General features: G+C 45.3%; 2 protein-coding genes across 3 annotated transcripts; one reads left to right on the forward strand and one right to left on the reverse strand.

Moving 5' to 3' along the window:
• The first annotated feature begins 1,903 nt into the window (after positions 1–1,903).
• On the forward strand, positions 1,904–12,190 carry LOC118125719 (MAM domain-containing protein 2). Its single transcript, XM_035184623.2, has 15 exons — positions 1,904–2,183; positions 2,325–2,435; positions 4,462–4,727; positions 6,612–6,696; positions 6,812–6,949; positions 7,152–7,429; positions 7,635–7,728; positions 8,061–8,207; positions 8,402–8,521; positions 8,642–8,784; positions 9,334–9,433; positions 10,033–10,191; positions 10,281–10,534; positions 11,637–11,721; positions 11,845–12,190. The coding sequence occupies exons 1-15, from the start codon at positions 2,153–2,155 to the stop codon at positions 11,889–11,891; spliced, it is 2,058 nt and encodes a 685-aa protein (XP_035040514.1). The 5' UTR covers positions 1,904–2,152; the 3' UTR covers positions 11,892–12,190.
• A 242-nt stretch (positions 12,191–12,432) lies between these two features.
• On the reverse strand, positions 12,433–17,987 carry slc30a5 (solute carrier family 30 member 5). 2 transcript variants are annotated; one of them, XM_035184622.2, is made up of 16 exons: positions 17,486–17,987; positions 16,571–16,693; positions 16,372–16,438; positions 16,166–16,251; positions 15,942–16,029; positions 15,764–15,851; positions 15,571–15,647; positions 15,298–15,468; positions 14,902–15,190; positions 14,593–14,801; positions 14,284–14,441; positions 14,053–14,182; positions 13,617–13,917; positions 13,303–13,529; positions 12,825–12,953; positions 12,433–12,707 (listed from the first exon to the last, which is right to left on the reverse strand). In XM_035184622.2, the coding sequence occupies exons 1-16, from the start codon at positions 17,554–17,556 to the stop codon at positions 12,537–12,539; spliced, it is 2,385 nt and encodes a 794-aa protein (XP_035040513.2). In that variant the 5' UTR covers positions 17,557–17,987; the 3' UTR covers positions 12,433–12,536. The 2 variants fall into 2 exon arrangements, with proteins under 2 accessions (XP_035040513.2, XP_047200400.1); XM_047344444.1 differs by having other exon boundaries at positions 13,303–13,917.
• Positions 17,988–18,224: the final 237 nt, after the last annotated feature.

An 18,224-nucleotide genomic window follows, 5' to 3' on the forward strand; every position in this document is an offset into this window, starting at 1 on the left:
TGAATAATGATAATGTTGCTCCATCCCATTAGAACAGAGCATCCGCCCAGTGTTTGATGATTAATCTGTAAAATCAGACGTTTTCATACAGAAACAGTATAATATTTATAATATTGTTGGGCTGCTCCCAGAGAAAAGGGTGGAGGACCCGAGGGGACGTGACCTGCTGAGCGTTCTGGACAATCACATACTGGGGAGAACATTAAATAACTGTAGCATCATGCAAAACAATAACCTCTGCATGCTCTGCACATGAACCCCCCACTCTCAGTGTGAACCGAAATTCTTTGAACACAATCTCTCTTTCTTCTCTTCCCCACACTGTTACACTTGAATATTATTATCTAATGAGTCATTTCCAGGCTGACTGAGTTCCTTGTTGTCTTCACAAGAACCATCATTAACAGCTGTGATCTTAACTTGTGTAGGGATTCATCTTCCATCTGTTTTTCAGACGCACACAGTTTCCAAAAATCGTTGATAACACAGAGGAGTTGGAGGAATGAGTGTGAACAAGACGACTGCAGAAGCAGAGACGGAGACAGAGAGTCTGACAGATGGATCACAAATGTGGATGAGAGAGCTCCATCGGAAAAAAAAAAAAAAAAGTTACTGCAAAGTTTAATCTCCTGTTTCCAACATGGCACATTCTTTTCTCCTCTACCTCTCTAAGCCGTTCCCTTCTGCAATTTCCCTCCAGTGAGGGTGTCACCAAAAAGTCCCCGAGACCCACATTTGACTCATATTTCTGAATAATCTCTTTTATTCGTCTTTGAAGATCCTGCCTCTCTCTCAATTTCCCCCGAATGGCTCATGTGCATGGAAGATAAAACTGCTGCAGACTTAACATTAACGAATGCACAAAATGCTTGGAAGCTGTTGAAGACTAAAGCCAAGACAAATGTTTTAGACGGTTGCTAAGTGTTTTGATTCTCTGTTGGTTTGGAGAACACAGTTTGGATCATTTGTTTATTCAGGCCTGTCCTGTCACAGCAGAGCATCGGTTCATCATTTTCTCACAGTCTTAAAGTGCGATGCGATGACACAACGTACAAACAGTTGTATGTTCTTCACACTTATTGGCCAAAAGCAACTATAGTCGGAGCATTTGATGAGATTATTGAACATATTAATAAGTTAAAGACAGAAAACAGTGAGCTCAGATGTCAAAGACCAACCAAACTCCATCGTAGGAACTTATTGTGACCACATGACAACACCCTGCTCCTTCCACCCTTTGTGTTCTTTGATGAGAACAGTGACTTTGTTGTGGTTAATTACCATGAACTTGAAGGTCCTCATTTAATCGGGACAAGGAGATGAATGAAATAAAGATGGACAACGTGGGATGAAGCTAAAAATATCTTGGTTGTGGGCGCTGCCATCTTCAACCAATCGTGAGTCAGTCTCAGCTGTTTCACCCTGTTCTTATATCATCAATTAACTAATAGAAACCAAACTTATCAGAAACTTGAACACTTGAACAAACATTAGTGTGATGAGAACGACAGAAACTGAAATATTTGAGAAGAAGGCTGGTAAACGGCCAGATTGTCACATAATTTGTTGGCTTAAATTAATTTTTTCATTTTGTACGAGTTCACTATCTTACTTTAAATGTTTCTACCATTTAATTCTGAAAAAATACTTTTGGTTTTCAGACAAGCATCAGTCATTTCCCTCTCGGCCAGAAGAGGATGCTCCGGAAAATTATGTAAACATAAATTTGCCTTTGAGCCAAAATCGTCAGGCTGTTTTTCTCAAGATTATCTTCTCCACTTCATTAGTTTATTTCTTTCTTAACCTTCTCCCCTTCTTTCTCTCACTCCTTCTTCCCCCACCACCTCATCACTCACCTCCTCCTCCTCCTCCTCCTCCTCCTCCTCTCCGTCCCCCTCCCTCTGTTATTCCCCTCCTCCCTGCACTGCCGTCCAGACGCACACTTTTCCCCGTGGAGCGTCTGCAGTGTGCTGCCAGTGTGAGAGCTGGAGAGACACTCGGGCAACACACAGACACGACGGAGAGGAAACTTCAGAAAACAAAAACTTTTTTACTGCAACTTCTTGTTGTTTCTCCAACTTTGGATGCAAGACCTACTTCTGCTTCTTCTGGTTTCCTCCGAGAGTTGAATTATTTCCCTCAGAAAGCTGCGATGCTTCCACTGTACCTCCTGACTTTTGCTGGTGAGTTTGTTTTAATGGTGTATGAGGGCACGGTGCTGGTAATGCCAGTTGCCGTGATTCATACTTACCATTCCCTCTCTCTCTCTCTCTCTCTCTCTCTAATTGTTCCCTTTCTCTCCTTTTCCCTGTCTGCGGTCACAGCCGCCGTCCAAGCCCACAACCAACTGCTGCCAGGCTCCTGCAACTTTGAATCCAGCACCTGCGAATACACGTCAGATGCAGACTTCGCGAGCTGGAGCCTGCACAAAGATGGTACTGCACTTCCACAGATCTCACACCGTGTCTTCACCCCTCGGTTTATAAACCTCTTCAGTTTAAATGTTTGTATTGTGGCTGTTACCAGTAGCAGGAACAGGTTTTTTCGCTGTGATGCTGAGTTTGGCCGTACCACCACATCTGGTGTGCATAGATTCCAGCATCTCAGTCTGCACATCTGGAGTGAGTGAAGGAACACATTTAGGTATTCTGCTTGAGCTGGTACGGCGGCTGATGCAGACGAGCGCTGAACACGCCCAAATCTACGTAATGTCACAGTGATCAAAGAAAACAGACGCATGCAGATGAGATGCTTTTTACGATTTAATTAACGTCATAATTTAAGTGTCATAAACGTCTCCAACATTTGCTGCATCTGCACACATGTGGATTCATTGTGTGGCGGTTTAAGTCCTTGCAGCAAATATTGAGAGGGGCCTGACTGTGGGGCCCCAGCTGCAGGGCCCCCGTCACATGAGCTGGGGCCAGGTTTTAAGAGGTGGAGGTCATGTTGATGTTACAGGAAACTCTCTCAGATCTTTAACTCCACTTCAATCATACAAAACCCGTCCATAAACCTAACCACTTACATTTGAAAAGGCACGTCAGCAAGAATCGGTTCAGGTGCTGGTCAGATTCCAGAGGCCGACACCGGCCCCAAGCCGGCAGGTTGCTGCTGACACATCAGACGGACGTGATTGGGCAAGAGTCAGACTACATCTGTGCAAGTGCAGCGTCTGAACTTATTCAAGATAAACGTTCATCTGTCCAAACAAAAATGATAATTATGTTCCACCCTGTGATTAACTGTGTGTTCCTTTGCAGGGATGGTGTCAGGAGGCTTTTAGCAGAAAGACATTTGCTTTGTGCACAAACACCCTGTTAACTATGGACAGAGCTAAGCTAGCTGCTTGATGCTAGCACTGTACATAACCCACAGACGTCATACACTCATTGGCATAACCACAAACAACAAAGTCATTATCAATTAACTCATTGGTTTTTTGTCTTATGAATCATATTAATTAGGTTCAGAAATGTGGGAAACAATCCAAAATGTCAGTTTCTATTTAATCATATATTCAAACTGCTTATTTTGTCTGAGCAACAATCATTAACAACTAGTAGTGTTGAAAAAAAATCCTCCTGTTTGAGAAACTAAATGGGACGAACGTGAACCAATCACATCCTAATGAATTTGCCTCAGCAGGATTGAGTCGTACAGTCACTTCCTCCACTGTCCTGCTGCTCCAGTAACTCTTGTATCTGCTGCCAGACTCTGTTGTGAAGGGTTGGGGGGTTTTCCCACCACATTTCTCTGCTCAAACTTTTCTAAAAAACCTCCACAGCCCGTCTCGCTGTCTCTCTCTCCTCCGGGATACGTCAGCCACTTTCTCTTTTCCTGTTTCCATCCTCGTTGCCGCCGGCTCGTTAAAAAAGGTCAGGGCAGTTGGTGCGTTAATGATGTGCTCGTGCAGTTCTTGCTCATTTGTTCTCCGTCCACTTCTCTCTTGTGCTCTGTGCTGCACAGTTTGAGCTCTAACCGAAAAACAAGCCGTCTCATAAACGCTTTGTCCTTCTTCGGCAAGTTCTGCATATTGAGACAACATGTTTGCGTGTGAGGCCACGTTACGTAAATACAAACATTCATCTTGAATTGACTGGACTGAATGTGTGGAGAAATGAGCTCAGCCCTGTGTGTGTGTGTGTCAGTGAATACACATGAATACACATGTGTTCGTCAGGATGCAGCCGCCCGGAGGCAGCGAAGGCTTTCTACAGGGAAAAGTAATAAATGACAGACGAGTGAAGGGATCTCCGAGCGCCCTGCAGCACAGAACAAGCTCAGAGTCGATGTTGCTGTAAGAGCTGAGCTGGATTTCACGTTGCACCAGGTCACCAAGTAGTTTGTCTTTGGACATCCTCGTGCAAAATGTCTACTTCCGTCAAAACACACGTGCAACTCAACTTAGACTCTCTTGACATTGTGTCTCATCTAATTCCTCACACCTTCTGGTTCCAGGTCACTTTGTGGCAGTGGACACGGTGGATGGTGCAGGTGAGAAACCCCAGGGCGGGACCACAGGGGTTCTGCTGAGTCCGGCTCTGGAGCAGAGCGAGTGGAGCTGCCTGAGGCTCGTGTACCAGATCACGGGTTCTGGGAGCCTGGAGGTCCTGCAGCGCTCCGAGGGAAGGAGCTTCGACAGGCCTCTGTGGAGCAGCCAGGCCCCCTCCGACAGCTGGGTCATCTCCAGCATGGACCTGCAGAACAACACGGAGCCTTACAGGGTAAAACGCAGACGTCCAATCTGTGTTTGAAACGTTCCAGCATCAAAGATAAACACGTCTAAAGCTTCTCTAGCGGTCTCTGAAGGCTGTTCAGGGTTTATTCCATAATATGAAAACATTAACATACAGACAGATGATGGAGCGAAAGAAAAGGGCCTCAACTTTTTAGAATGGAAAGGGTTCATCCTCTGAGGAGTTTGAATGTTTTTCATGTTTTTGCATCTGCTAGATTTCGATTCTTATAATTTGACATTTGACATTTTGGAGTTGTGTCTTTAAGAGGGCAGGAAGATTAAAAACCATTCAGCATCTGGGGACAATGAACACAAGTAAGTTTTATATAAATCCAGCTTTTAGTGTTTGGGGCATCGCAGATAAAAGTTATGCATAACTATAAATCTAGTTTTATACATGATGGAGTTCAAGGACCGCTCTTAAAAACTATAGAAAATATGAGATTTAGAGCAAAATATATAGAGAAAGAGACCAAATGTTATGATGGTATGAAAATTGTCATATTACAAGAGAAAGAGTCATAACATCTCTACTAAATAATCAAATTTGACCAAAATAATAGTATTTGAAATGACGTTCTAATTTCGAAAGCAAAAAAAAATCTATTTCTTCATTAGGAAACCATCACAGATGCATGGGGGGGGGAAAATCAAGCTGAAATTAGGTCATGAGCAACGTAGCCGTCGATTCCTCTGAAGCTGCTAAATTAGATAAATTACTGTGGTGATTGCAAACATCATAATGTTGTAATAACTACAGCTGCTGATTTTCCAGCCCTGGTTCTTCAAAGCCAAACATCAGAGCTGCAGGAAACAACTTTTCCCTGCAGCTGTTTAAAGAGAAGACAGATATAGGTTGAGATTAAACACACAGGCCAATATGAAGCGTGTAACACACACACACCTCCAGGGACACACACTATCCAAACACTGTGGGACGAGTGCAGCACATGTTTATATTACGTGCAGCGGCGGAGTCGACTCTGACAGGGTCGTGACCTCGGTAATGCAGGCCCGTGCTGTGGGGGGGGGGGGCCCCTCCGCGCATAAACACGTTCCAGTCCAGACCAAGGTGGAAAAATGTTAATTGTATATCACAGGTTTAAATTTAGCACTGAAAGGTCGATGTTTACTTTTCTCTCCACACAAAAGCCACCAAACTATTGTTGAGTGGCCAAAATGACCTCAGTCCCGGTAAAGCATGTTTTTAAATCATCGCCACAGAAATGAAAACTGCATTAATGTGAGAATTGTTAATTATGATGGAACGTGAAGATTGAAAGCAGGAAGGAAACAGCTGGTCATCTGTTTACTTCCTCTAAAGTGATGGAATGTTTTTAATTGCGTGGATTCAACAAATCTGAATCAATATTGTCACGAAAGAGATTTATTAGACGTATGTATCTAACTGCACATTTGCTCTCGTCAAGTCTATTTCCTGTTCACTCCGTTCTACTTTTTTAATAGTTAGTTCTTCTCAGGAGTTGGTGGAGACCAAAATCAAGTTAAAAGGAAGTGAATGTTGGTTAAAGTCTCCTTTGAGGTTTATAGATTTAAATATTTGCTGTTCGTTGCTTCAATGTTTGAATCGTATAATATTAATCTAATTAAGTTAAATGTGGGATTTGACCCGACCCCCCCCACACACACACGTACGGGCCCTGACCTCATGTTATAATCAGGGTGTTTCTCTTCCTCTCTGAGTCATTTTACATTAAACCTGTTACTCACGCGAGCTCTGAAACTAAATTGGATTTCTCTGTTTCTCATGCGTGACCTCCCTCCGACCCTCCGTACTGTAGCTCACTGTCTATGATGTCACTCGCCGTGTATCCCTGGGTAACGTTAATGAGCACGTGTTGTTGATTAGGTCGTCATCGAGGGTAAACCTGGAGGGAGCCCGGGGAGCAGCGTGGCCGTCTTCGAGATCCACATCAGCCCCGGATTCTGCCTGGGTCGGTGACTTCACACACATGCACAGAGTGTGCACGGCTGGACTCAGACCATCTGGTGCCATATACAGTTACAGCGGCACGATTGTTGACGATGGTTCATGTTCTCTGCCTCCAGAGTGCGACTTCGAGGAGTCTCATCTGTGTGGATACAGTAACCAGTGGAACGCCAATGTGAACTGGTACGTGGGAGGTGGGGGGGCCCAGCTCCTCAGCAACGGCGTGCTCGACGACCACACGTTCAAAAACAGGACAGGTGAGTGACACGTGAACCACATCTGCACAAAGGTGAGTCGGAGCCCTGCAGGTTCTCATGTGGGATGAAATAATTTACCTTACTTAAACAAGATTTTCCTTTTAACCGTCTTTTTGATCATTTGAACTATTGCCTTTCAAATCTGGGGCTTTTATGTTCTCGAAATAAAGATAATTAGTGTTCCTGACTGACTTCCTCTCAGGTCACTTGATGTACGTGGACTCCATCTACGCCAAGACCTTCAAGGAAGTGGCCAAACTGGTTTCTCCCATGACGACGGTGCCGATGTCCGGCTGCCTGAGTTTCCAGTACCAGCGGAGCACGGAGAGAGGGAACCTGTTCTCCGTCTTCACCCGCGACCGCCTGGGCCAGTACCAGGAGCTGTGGAGGCCGGAGCTAGAGGAGCAGAGCGAGTGGAGCGGGACGCTGGGCGAGTGGATCCCTGTGCAGGTGGACCTGAAGGCCCCGTACTCTGTGCAGGTCAGCGTGGTGCCACACATCAGCTGCACGTCACATAAACAGATACTAAGACTCCTGAAATGAGTAGATTCACACTTCATAACCTCCGTGGTGGACGTAGAAGTTCTGTCGTGGCTGCTGGCACCAGAAAAAACATCCTAAAATCAACATCTGTGCATTTCTGTGTGTGTGTTTATGAGCGTCTGTCTCCATACGTCCGTCTCAGGTGGTGTTTGAAGTGGCGTTTAACAGTCCAAGAGGCGGACGAGTGGCCGTTGATGACATTTCCTTTTCTTCAGAGTTCTGCAGCTCAGACACCGGTGAGCTGCTCTCACGGTCGTTCTAAACACGATCGTTTAAATGCCACCGTTAAAACAGTCCTGTTTATCTCAGAGTTATCTCAAATTGAAGGAGGAGGACAAAGGGAGGACAGGGGGGGGAGGGATGAGGACACACAAACAATAGATCAGATTTTACAAGAACTAAAAGACCATTGACCATAGAAGGAACAGTAGTTTGTCCTGTGGGTGGTAAAAAGAAAATCATTGGCAAAGAGGGGTCAAACAAAACGTATCATCCTCCAGCACCTTCAAATTTGAGAAAAGGCCTGAACACAATATGAATTCTTATCTCCTTCCACGTGTCTCCACAGAGCCGACCTTTGACCCCTCCATCGCCAGCTGTGACTTCGAGTCCGGCTTCTGCAGCTACACCCAGGACCAGGTGGCGGGGTCGTCGTGGAGGAGAGTGTCCGTGAAGCCCAACATCTTCAGGAACGGGGACCACACCACAGGAGCAGGTGGGGGAAACAGAGAACTCATCACTGTTAACAGAAATGATGCAACCGGCTTTAAAACAGTGAAACCATTGAATGAAAACGGTCTCAAACAAAGAAGGCTGTGAAACTAAGATCTGCACCAGGCGTCGGTGGCGATTGGAACGTCCCCGACGAGCAGATTCCTCAAGAAAATAAACGCTGTCTTCTTCCTGCAGGATCCTTCTTGTTGGCTCACTCTCGGCTAAACCCACGCTCCGGCTACGTCAGTCGCCTGACGGGTCCGACTCTGCCCGGGAACATGAAGTACTGCCTGAGATTCTACTTCTCTCTGAGGGGTGAGCACCACCACACACTCACTGAAGGATATTAGATTTGCTTTGGGCCTGTGTGTGTGATTCATTGGCTGTGATTTATTTCACTGACTCACTGAGCAGAAATAACTCCGCCAACTGCAGGTTTCAACCAGACGGACCAGGCGCTGGCTGTTTATCTGCAGCAGAGCGGCGGCAGCCAGGAGAAGATCTGGAGCCAGGGAGAGAAGTCCCGAGGAATCTGGATCGCTGCGGACGTCACCTTCCATACGTCACAGCCCGCCAAGGTCAGAGGACGGGAAGGGGAAATACAATTCAGAGAGGATGGAGGAGAGAGTGAAGGAGGAAAGGAAAGGAGGAGGAAATGGAAGGAAAGGAAAGGAGAGGAGAGGAATGAAGGAGGAAAGAAGGGGAAAGGAAGGAGGAGGGAGGAAAGGAAAGGAAAGGAAAGGATTGAAGGAGGAAAGAAAAGGATGAGGAAACTGAAGGAAAGGAAAGGAAGCAAGGTGGATAGAAGAAAGAAAACCAATATCTCATTTAGGGACCAAAGCCTCTTCCTCACATGTCCTTCGTGATGAAGATCAACTCACTCCGATGCCAAAGCTCTCAAACCTTTTTCCCGACACTGACTTTTCTTTCTCTTTGGTTTTTAAAACACGATGAATCTCTTTCCTTCCTCATGTGACATTTCACAGTCTCACACAAACCATGTGAGCAGGAAGCACCAACCACAACAAAGTGTCTGTGGCTCCGGGTTTCAATCAGAAAACCATTAGCGGATCGAATTCCTCCGGTTCGGTTTCGTCTCACTTCCTGTTCCCTGCTCTGCTCTTCAGGTGGTTTTCGTCAGCACCTGCAGGAGCTTCTGGGACTGTGGCTCCGTGGCTCTGGACGACATGAGCGTGAAGCTCGGAGACTGTGAGCTGCCGGCGACAGGTAACAACTAAATCCACTCAGTAGATCTCACATCCTCCGCCAAGGCCCAACAGCCCCTTTAATTCAATCAAGCTGCACCTTACTCCCTTACACATTAGAGCTGGGTACAGGTTTAAAGCCCTGCTTTTCAAATATGATATAGATCTGAAATTACACACTCATAGATATCAGTCCCCTAAATGTGCCTGATTGTTATTATAAAGATCGAGGAATTATTCTCTGGAAAATGTCACAAAAAACAAGATGAGTCAGCTCGTAATGCTGAAGAAAGTGTAAAAATAAACTGTTGCTAACCAGGGCTCTATATTTAATCAGAAACTTAATAAACTTTTTGATACTTTAAAACTTTAAATAAAAAAACTTGGATCACATTAAGATGCAAGTCTGGAAAATGCAGCCAAAAGTTACTCATAGTTAAACTCAGGGGTCTTAATAGATATTTCTAGATCTTCGTACAATTTCCTGAAAGATGCATTTCAGCTTGAAGCTTTGAGCCTCAGCAAAGACGACCCTGAATAAAACAATATAAAACATGTGTCATGCTACAGTCAGAATAAAATCCTCCTCCACTCAAATCCCTCGTCTTCCCCCCGCTGCAGGCACGTTGTCCTCCCCGCTGCCCGGGCACTGTGACTTCGAGGCCGGTCTGTGCGGCTACACTCAGGACAAACACACTGATGCTGCCGACTGGGAGAGGAGGAGAGGACCCACCCCCACCTCGTACACGGGGCCCAGAGGAGACCACACCGCGGGACTGGGTGAGCGCCTCCTTCCCTTCAGCCTCCTTCACGTACGTCTGCATGTCCACAGCTGTGATGACCCCAACCTGTTGACTTGTGATTGACAGGATACTACCTGTACCTGGAGGCCTCGCCCATGCTGTCCGGCCAGAGCGCCCGGCTGCTCTCTCGCCCCCTGAGGGGCTCCAGGGGGTCCCAGTGTCTGAGCTTCTACTACCACATGTACGGCTCCGGCATCGGCCAGCTCAGCGTCCACCTGGACAAGGGCGGCGAGGACGTGTTGCTGTGGCAACAGAGCAGCGAGCAGAGCATTGCCTGGCTGAGGGCCAGAGTGGAATATCAAAGCGACAGCCTGCATCAGGCAAGAGGAGCGAAGTCTCTCCGAGCTGTTTTATTAGGTTTTAAAGTTAAGAACCAGACGTGGCTGAATTTGACTTGTGATGCAGTTCTCAATCTTTGATTTCGATTAGTCTCCACACGTCTCTTAAATGTGTTGTTGGGTTTTCTTGGACTTCAGGTGGAACCATAGCTTGACATGAGAAACTCAAGATAGAGGAGCTGATGGGTTCTTTTCATTAGGTCAACGTACAAATACACAGTGAGGTTGAAGGAGAAAGAAAAACACTTTGAATAAACAGAACAGAATCTACACTGAGATAAACTGTAGTTATATTTGGTTCAGGGTGGATTTTACAGGATGAATTACAACTTTGCTGCCGTTTCGGAAAAAATGTTTGGACCAAATATTTCCTGGATGAGACGAGATAATCCTGGAGCCAAAACTATTCTAAAAGTAACAGGAAACCTTCCATGATGAAAAATTGGGCAAAGCTTCAAAATATTTGTAAAGATTTACGAATAGTTTACAAACTAGATTTCATGATGAATAACTATGAAGTTGATGTTAATCTTGTTCCACAGTTATCGGACTGCTCCATTTACTGTCTCACTTAACAGCTTCTGTACTAAAACCTCTGCACAGGAAACACCTGTGATCTCATCCTGCAAAGAGACACAGTGACGGCAGAACTTCATCAGGTTCTCATAAGGGAGGAAGAGCGAGTGCTGGAGGAGGAATTAGAAGAATGGAACTTAGCCTCGACTGTGGGCTCAGATAAGATGCTGCCAAAACAAGAGCTGCTTCGCTTGTTAGACGGTTTGATCACAGAAAACTGTGGCAGCTTTAAAAGGAGACATATGAGCAGATTATGTCACTGAGAAGTGTAACAGAGGGAACTCAGACTAACAGAGGGAACCAGTCTCCACCAGCGTTAGGTCACTTTTCCCATAAACGTGCCAACAGAAAGAAGTTTTGTTGAAGCCACGGTCCTGCCACTAACAGGCCTTTGCAGAGCTTGTGTTTTCCACTGCTCTGTTCTTAAAGGAAACGAGGAGACATTTAAAACCTCTAACAGCTTCTGAAATAATCTAAACTATCACCGTTTCCCTTTGTCTCGTCCCAGCTTGTGTTTGAAGCGACCAGGGGTCCATCAGTTAGGAGCGACATCGCCATTGATGACATTATCTTGGAAGGTGGACCTTGCCCAGGTAAGAAAAAAACTATTTACTCAACCTGTTCCTCAGGATTAAACATCCTAGAAAGAAAGAAAATGAACCAATGTTTATTTCAAGATATTAAGCAGCTTCCTTGCTTTTTTTATTTCCCTGCAGAAATGGAGATTCAAGCCACCGTGGGAACCTCCAACGAGATCGAGTAGAAACCCGCTCTGTCGGATGCATGAACCCTGGTATTACATATTGTTTTTGCACATTACAGACAACTTAACGTGTTGTCCACCCCCGGGAAACATGTCAGTCAGAACCTGTAGGAATAAATTTGGGTGAAACTCATCATTGTAGTTCTGTTTTCATGGAGCCAAACATATCAGTTGTGTCATAGTCGGCATTTCTCTCTGCACCGTAGCAACAGAGAGTTTGTTAAACTGTGTTTGTCTTCACATTTATATGCATTAGATTAATGCTCAGCGCTCAAATAAAGTGAGACGGTTCTTCCACATGACTTTTGTTCTTGTCTTTTCATCGGTAACAGCAGAGGCCAAGACACAGTTACAATACCCTCTGCTGGTTATTTGAGAGAATACAGGTTTCAGGCGCCTCAGCATTGGCATGAAATAACAAAAGAAAAGGGTTTAGAGAAGCCACCGTGACCTTTGACCTTTGGTGTGGTGAAAAAACACAAATCCAAATAAAAAAATGAATGTTTAAGCAGCTGCACACAAACAAACACATGACAATCAATGATAAAACCAATATATTCAGATTTATTCAAACCACATACTTACACTGTACATTTCAGAGGAAAAGGAATCACTAAAAGTTTCATTTGGTCCCGTGTACGGACGTCACATGATGCACGTCCCGTCTTGCAGGTATTTCATGGACTCCATCTGCTGCGTCATGGCCAGAACTTCGTGAAATCCGGTGCTGAGTCCGGACATGTGCTGAAAGTACGCCTCCTTCTCCACCTGCACCGACAGGTTATTCACTCCGGCGTCTTTCAGAATGGCCGTCACCTGTGAACGAGGGGAAACAAACGGAGGAATCAGAAACGTCCTCTCGGTTCTAATGTTGAGGTAACGTGCAGGAAAGGTCTTATTGTGAGACGGTAAAAAGTAAGAACAGGAAGAGACCTGCTGCACGATTCTCTGCTCGACCACATCGGCCATGATCTGGAGGTGGATGGTTCCTGCGACGACGTTGGCCGAGTGTCTCCAGAAATGAGCGTCTCTGTACGACAGAACTCCTTCGATCTTCTCCAGCTGGAAAAACACAGGGAAATAAACATCAGGACATTTAAATATCAATAAGTACCCGTGGCATAAAACATCATGTTTCTACTATGCATCATTTTTAACACGTTACATATTCGTATGTTATATAATCATATTATATTTGGGATACTGTGTCAATGCTCAAAAAATGTATGGATTTTTAATTATTTAAGTTTAACTTGTTAAACCCCTGACAGCTGGATGGACGTATTCTTTAAATTATATTTGTGGTAATCCTTCAAAAACATTCCACTGATTTCAAAATCAACATCACTTCACACTAAATGTGACGAAGAGCAGTGCAGTAACATTGTTCTCACTGTGTGTGACCTCTCACCTTCTCCAGCGCAATGTTCAGGTCCTTCTCGTTCTCCGGGGGAGAGCGTAAAAGAAGAACCTCGCAGGCGTCCTTGATCAGAGGGATGACGCTGAGGAAAATGAGCGTGGCGATGAAGAGCGAGCAAATGGGGTCGGCGATCAGCCAGCCGAACTGGCGGATGAGGATGGTGGAGATGATCACACCAACGCTGCCCAGAGTGTCAGCGAGGACGTGAAGGTAAACTCCTGGAATCAAATAAAAAAAAAAAAACATGAGAACTAAAATCTGGCAACGCTTCCTTTCTTTTGGGTTTGTTTCTGTGTAACACACACCTCTCATGTTGGCGTTCATGCCTCCGCCGCCGCCGCCCCCGCCCCCCGAGCCATGGGAGTTCCCATGTCCGCCATGGCCGTGTCCACTGTGCCCTCCGTGGGAGTGGCCGTGACCTCCGTGGGAGTGGCCGTGACTTCCGTGGGAGTGGCCGTGACTTCCATGGCTGTGCTCGCTGTGGGAGTGGCCATGGTGCGAGTTGCCGTGGTCATTCGATGAGCAGGTTTTGCCGCCGTGGCTGTGAGCGTGACTGAACGCGCAGATACCCACCAGGTTGACCAGTAGCCCCCCGACTGACACCGGCTACAGGACACAGGAAAACCAGAAAACATTCGAACAAATAGTAATGTCAAATTCGTTTAAACTTGATTTTTGGAAGAAGTAACAGTCCTACACGAGGAACCAAGTGTACATTCGGTCACAAGCCATTTTACTCACCGTCAGCATGTCTGTGTTGATGTTGGGAGGATCCAACAAACGACTGACTGACTCCATGAACACAAAGAAAGCGATGACCATCAGGAACAGGCCGTTGATGAATCCAGAAAGTATTTCAACACGACCATACCTGCAGGACATTTTCAAACAAAACAGCAGAATCTTAAATACTTAAAATGATTCCAACATGTCCAATCGAAGCCGTTTCACGTGTTCTTAATGGACTTTTACCCGTAAGAGAAAATCCTGGTGGCTTTCCAGCGAGTCATGAGGGCAGCAAACAGACCCAGGACCAGAGCGGAGCAGTCGAACAGCATGTGGAAGCCGTCAGAGATCAGCCCCAGACTGTTGGTCCAAACACCATAAAACAGCTCCACAAAGGTGAAAGCCTGAAATGCACAGAGCAATATATATCTCAGAGAATAACATCGGAGTGAAACGAGTCTAATCCAAACTTTCCAAGTCAAAAGAGAGAGATCTAAACATTTCTCTACACGACAGGAGCTGTTCAGTTGTGAGTGTTTGTGACGCTGCACGTACCAGGTTGAGACAGAGGAAGTAGAAGATCTGTCTGGAGTCGTATTCCTCCAGGATCTGTTTCAGTGAGTCTTTGATGAACCGTGGGAGGGACTGCGACGTGTGCTGCAGGGCGTCGCCCATGAAGTTGTACAGAGGGGTCCCTTCAGGCGAGTAACCCACCAGGGTGCCCCTCTGACCTTTCTTTGAAGGAGACGAGAGAATGCTGGTCGCTGTGGAGAGAGATGATGGCGGAGGAGAGAAAGTGAGAAGAAATCCAGGCTGATGTCTGCAGCTATAGAATACAGAAGATGCCGATTCCCTTCTACTTACACATGATGAAGAAGATGGCGCTGACCAACACTCCCCCGGAGAGCACGTGCTCCGTGCTGACCTGCTGCGGCGGTTTGCTCATGGAGCGCAGCTGGTCCGTCAGTGGGTGGGTCCAGAAGTTGGCGAGCAGCAGGGCGCTGAGGAAGAGGGCGATGGTGCCGTAGCGGGCACATCTGGGCGTCTCCATCTTTGCGCTGCAGACGGCCTCGACGTAGAACTCCAGGGTCATCACAGAGAAGATGATCATCCCGAAAGGAAGGATGAGGGACGACCACGAATCTACTTTACTCTGGAGTTGAGACAGAGTGAAAACACAAGGAGTAGAAAATTAATCACAATTTAAAAAGGGGATTAAGGACATTGGGAGTTTGTCGCAATTTTTGTCTTTGCACATACTTCTGTGGTCACTGAGAGCACGATGACCCAGGGCAGCAGAACCATGGCAGAAACCAGGTTGTCGAGGGCGTAGAGGCGTTTGGCTCCACCTAATTCTACTGATAACTTCCTGGAGAATGTGTGAAAGCCCACCTTCAGACACAGGGAGGCCACCAGCAGCACAACTCCACCCTGACAGGATGAAGGGACACAATTAACACAAAATAAAACTAATGTAGGATGCAGTAAAATTAAATTTCCCTCATTTTCATGTGTGGAGTGAGCCTCGCTTACTTTGTGATCTGCAACGCCTAAAAACGCAATGGCGGTGTAGAGGAAATGAGTGAGAGCGCTGTCGTGATGTCCCTCAGCTGTAAGAAAACGAGTCAAGGTAAACTCAACACAATCAGTGACGTATGATAATGCACAACACAATCCAGGCAGGTCGATAAACAGTGAAAACACATTTACGAGGCGCAAAGGATACGGTGCTCAGCCATCTTTGCCATGAGATCATCGTTGTCAAAGAGGAAGAGGCAGATCACTGCGATGATGAAGAGGGCAGCACCTCTGGTCTGTGCAGAGTAAAGGACATGAATATAAGGTAAGAAGATATACCTGAGAGGGACGTACATTCTGGGATCATAGTTTCTGTGTCCTCCTACCTTAGAGGGTCCCCCCCCCGAGCTGGTGAACAGGACGGCCAGAAGAGCAATGACCACCACGTCACTATGCTCAAAAAGCAACAGCGCCCTGTGGAAGCCAGGATTGAATTATTAACACTGTCTGCACAAACACTCAGTAAACACACAGACAGTTAAATGAACTGACTGTGCTCACACCCACAGAGTTGATGAGACAAGTTTATGTTGTAATGAAAATAATTCACCTGAGAGGTCCACAGAGAGTCAGACCAAAGAATCCCAGCAGAGAGACGACACAGCTGAAAACAGCATGTTTCAGTAACTTTATCCACTAGAAAGAGAAACGTCCACAGAGGCATTAATACAAAGGATCAGTGTTAACATTTATTGAAACACTACCGACTACACATGTATGTCCTGGTTATGTTGCATGATGGAGAATCCAACACACCTGTCTTTTGGAGATGACTTTACCAGAGGAGAAAGGCTTTTGAAAGAAAAGCAGAATAACAGCGCTCCTGTAAAAGAGAAAACTCTCTGTCAGCATCTTGTTATCAAAATACAGAGAAATACTACATAGTACTATAAGTACGAGTTCAAAACAATCCTTGAAATTAAAAGAGACAAGTAATAAGCTCAGGATGACTCACCCTAGTTTCAGTATGAAGATGAACTGGACGATGTGAACAACTTTTAGGATATCGTACGACTCAAAGATCCCAAGAGCCTTGAGGACCTTGGAGACGACCAGTAGAACAATGTACCTGGTTAACCTGAGGAGGAAATGAAGAGGATGTATTAGGATATATTTATCTACAGTCTCCTATACCCTAATTATTAAATATAAAAAATATTACGATGAATTATGACAGTTATAGTTGATTGTGAATAAAACCTAAATTTTCACAATAGTTAGTGTATAATGTCATCAAGACCTCCGGAGAGTTTTGTGGTTGGTTTGCTGAGGTGTCGTTTATCTGAAGTAATTCTTTACAGTGTTGTGGAGCAGCAGTGATCAGTGCACGATGAAGAACATGCAAAACATCAATGATTGTGTGTGTGTGTGTGTGTGTGTGTGTGTGTGTGTGTGTGTTCAAAGATAAGTAAAATAAGATAAAATAATCTTTAAAATGTATTGGTTCCACAATGGGGGGAATTTTCAACATTACAGCAGCAAGAGGTAAGTTATAATAAGTAACATGCAATACTTAAGTGTAAGAATACTGGTGTATGAATCGAATACTCGGGTGTAACAATACTGGTGTAAGAATACTCAGGTGTAAGAATACTCAGGTGTAAGAGTACTCAGGTGTAAGAATACTCAGGTGTAAGAATACTCAGATGTAAGAGTACAGAAAGTACTCAGGTGTAAGAATACTCAGGTGTAAAATACCAGTGTAAGAGTACCAGTGTAAATAAGTAGAATACGAGAATACTCAGGTGTAAGAGTACTCAGGTGTAAGAGTACTTGCCACACCATTCATCGGACCTGTCTTGACTTCACACCACATGATGATATGACTCTATAATAAACACTAACATGATGAGATCAAACTGAGACCCACCTGGAGTTGGGCACCTCGACCATCCCCAGCTTCCCCCCCGAGAGCACGTTGCTGCTGTATTTATCTTCCATGTTCGAGCCTCCAGCCTCGACCTGCACTGAACTGTCTCCGTTAGCTGATCATCTCCGCGGCCCGGAAGCTGAACGTGAACCCGGTTACAGCCGGAGAACAGACCCGTGCTCCCCCGGGCTGTCACGCATCCTCCAGTCTGAACCGAGTCTGTTTGAGCGACGTGTAAACACACAGAGAGCAGCAGCTAGCCGGTTAGCCTGCTAGCTAAACCCTCTGGGAAGCTAGTTCGGCTTTTTATCCAGAGTTTCCTGCTACGTCACGTCCGCCGTGAGAACGTCAAATAAAACACAAGCGTAAAAAACGATGATTTTTTTTATATAAAAGTCTGATTTGACGATAATAAGCGACGAAGAGCGGAAAGTAGAAAGAAAACAAGAAGCTCCACAGCACTTCCGGGACACGTCACGTCAGTGCGTCGCTCATGCGCAGTACAGGCTCTGCGCAGAACCGGAAGTTGACTGATGGTTTCTTCTTCTTTTTATTTATTGAATTGAAAACTTGAAAACATCAAGAAAGTGAAGTCATAACAAATAAGAACAAATAACAAGGCACATTATGTAAGAATTAGATTATATCAAATAATAATAGTAAAAAAGATAAAATAAAATGAATATTAAAATCATCTTTTTGTTCCACTTGAATTCATCATGATCCCTGAGAAGAGATT

The sequence above is a fragment of the Hippoglossus stenolepis genome, chromosome 18 (assembly GCF_022539355.2).
Source record: "Hippoglossus stenolepis isolate QCI-W04-F060 chromosome 18, HSTE1.2, whole genome shotgun sequence".
Taxonomy (NCBI): Eukaryota; Metazoa; Chordata; class Actinopteri; order Pleuronectiformes; family Pleuronectidae; genus Hippoglossus; species Hippoglossus stenolepis.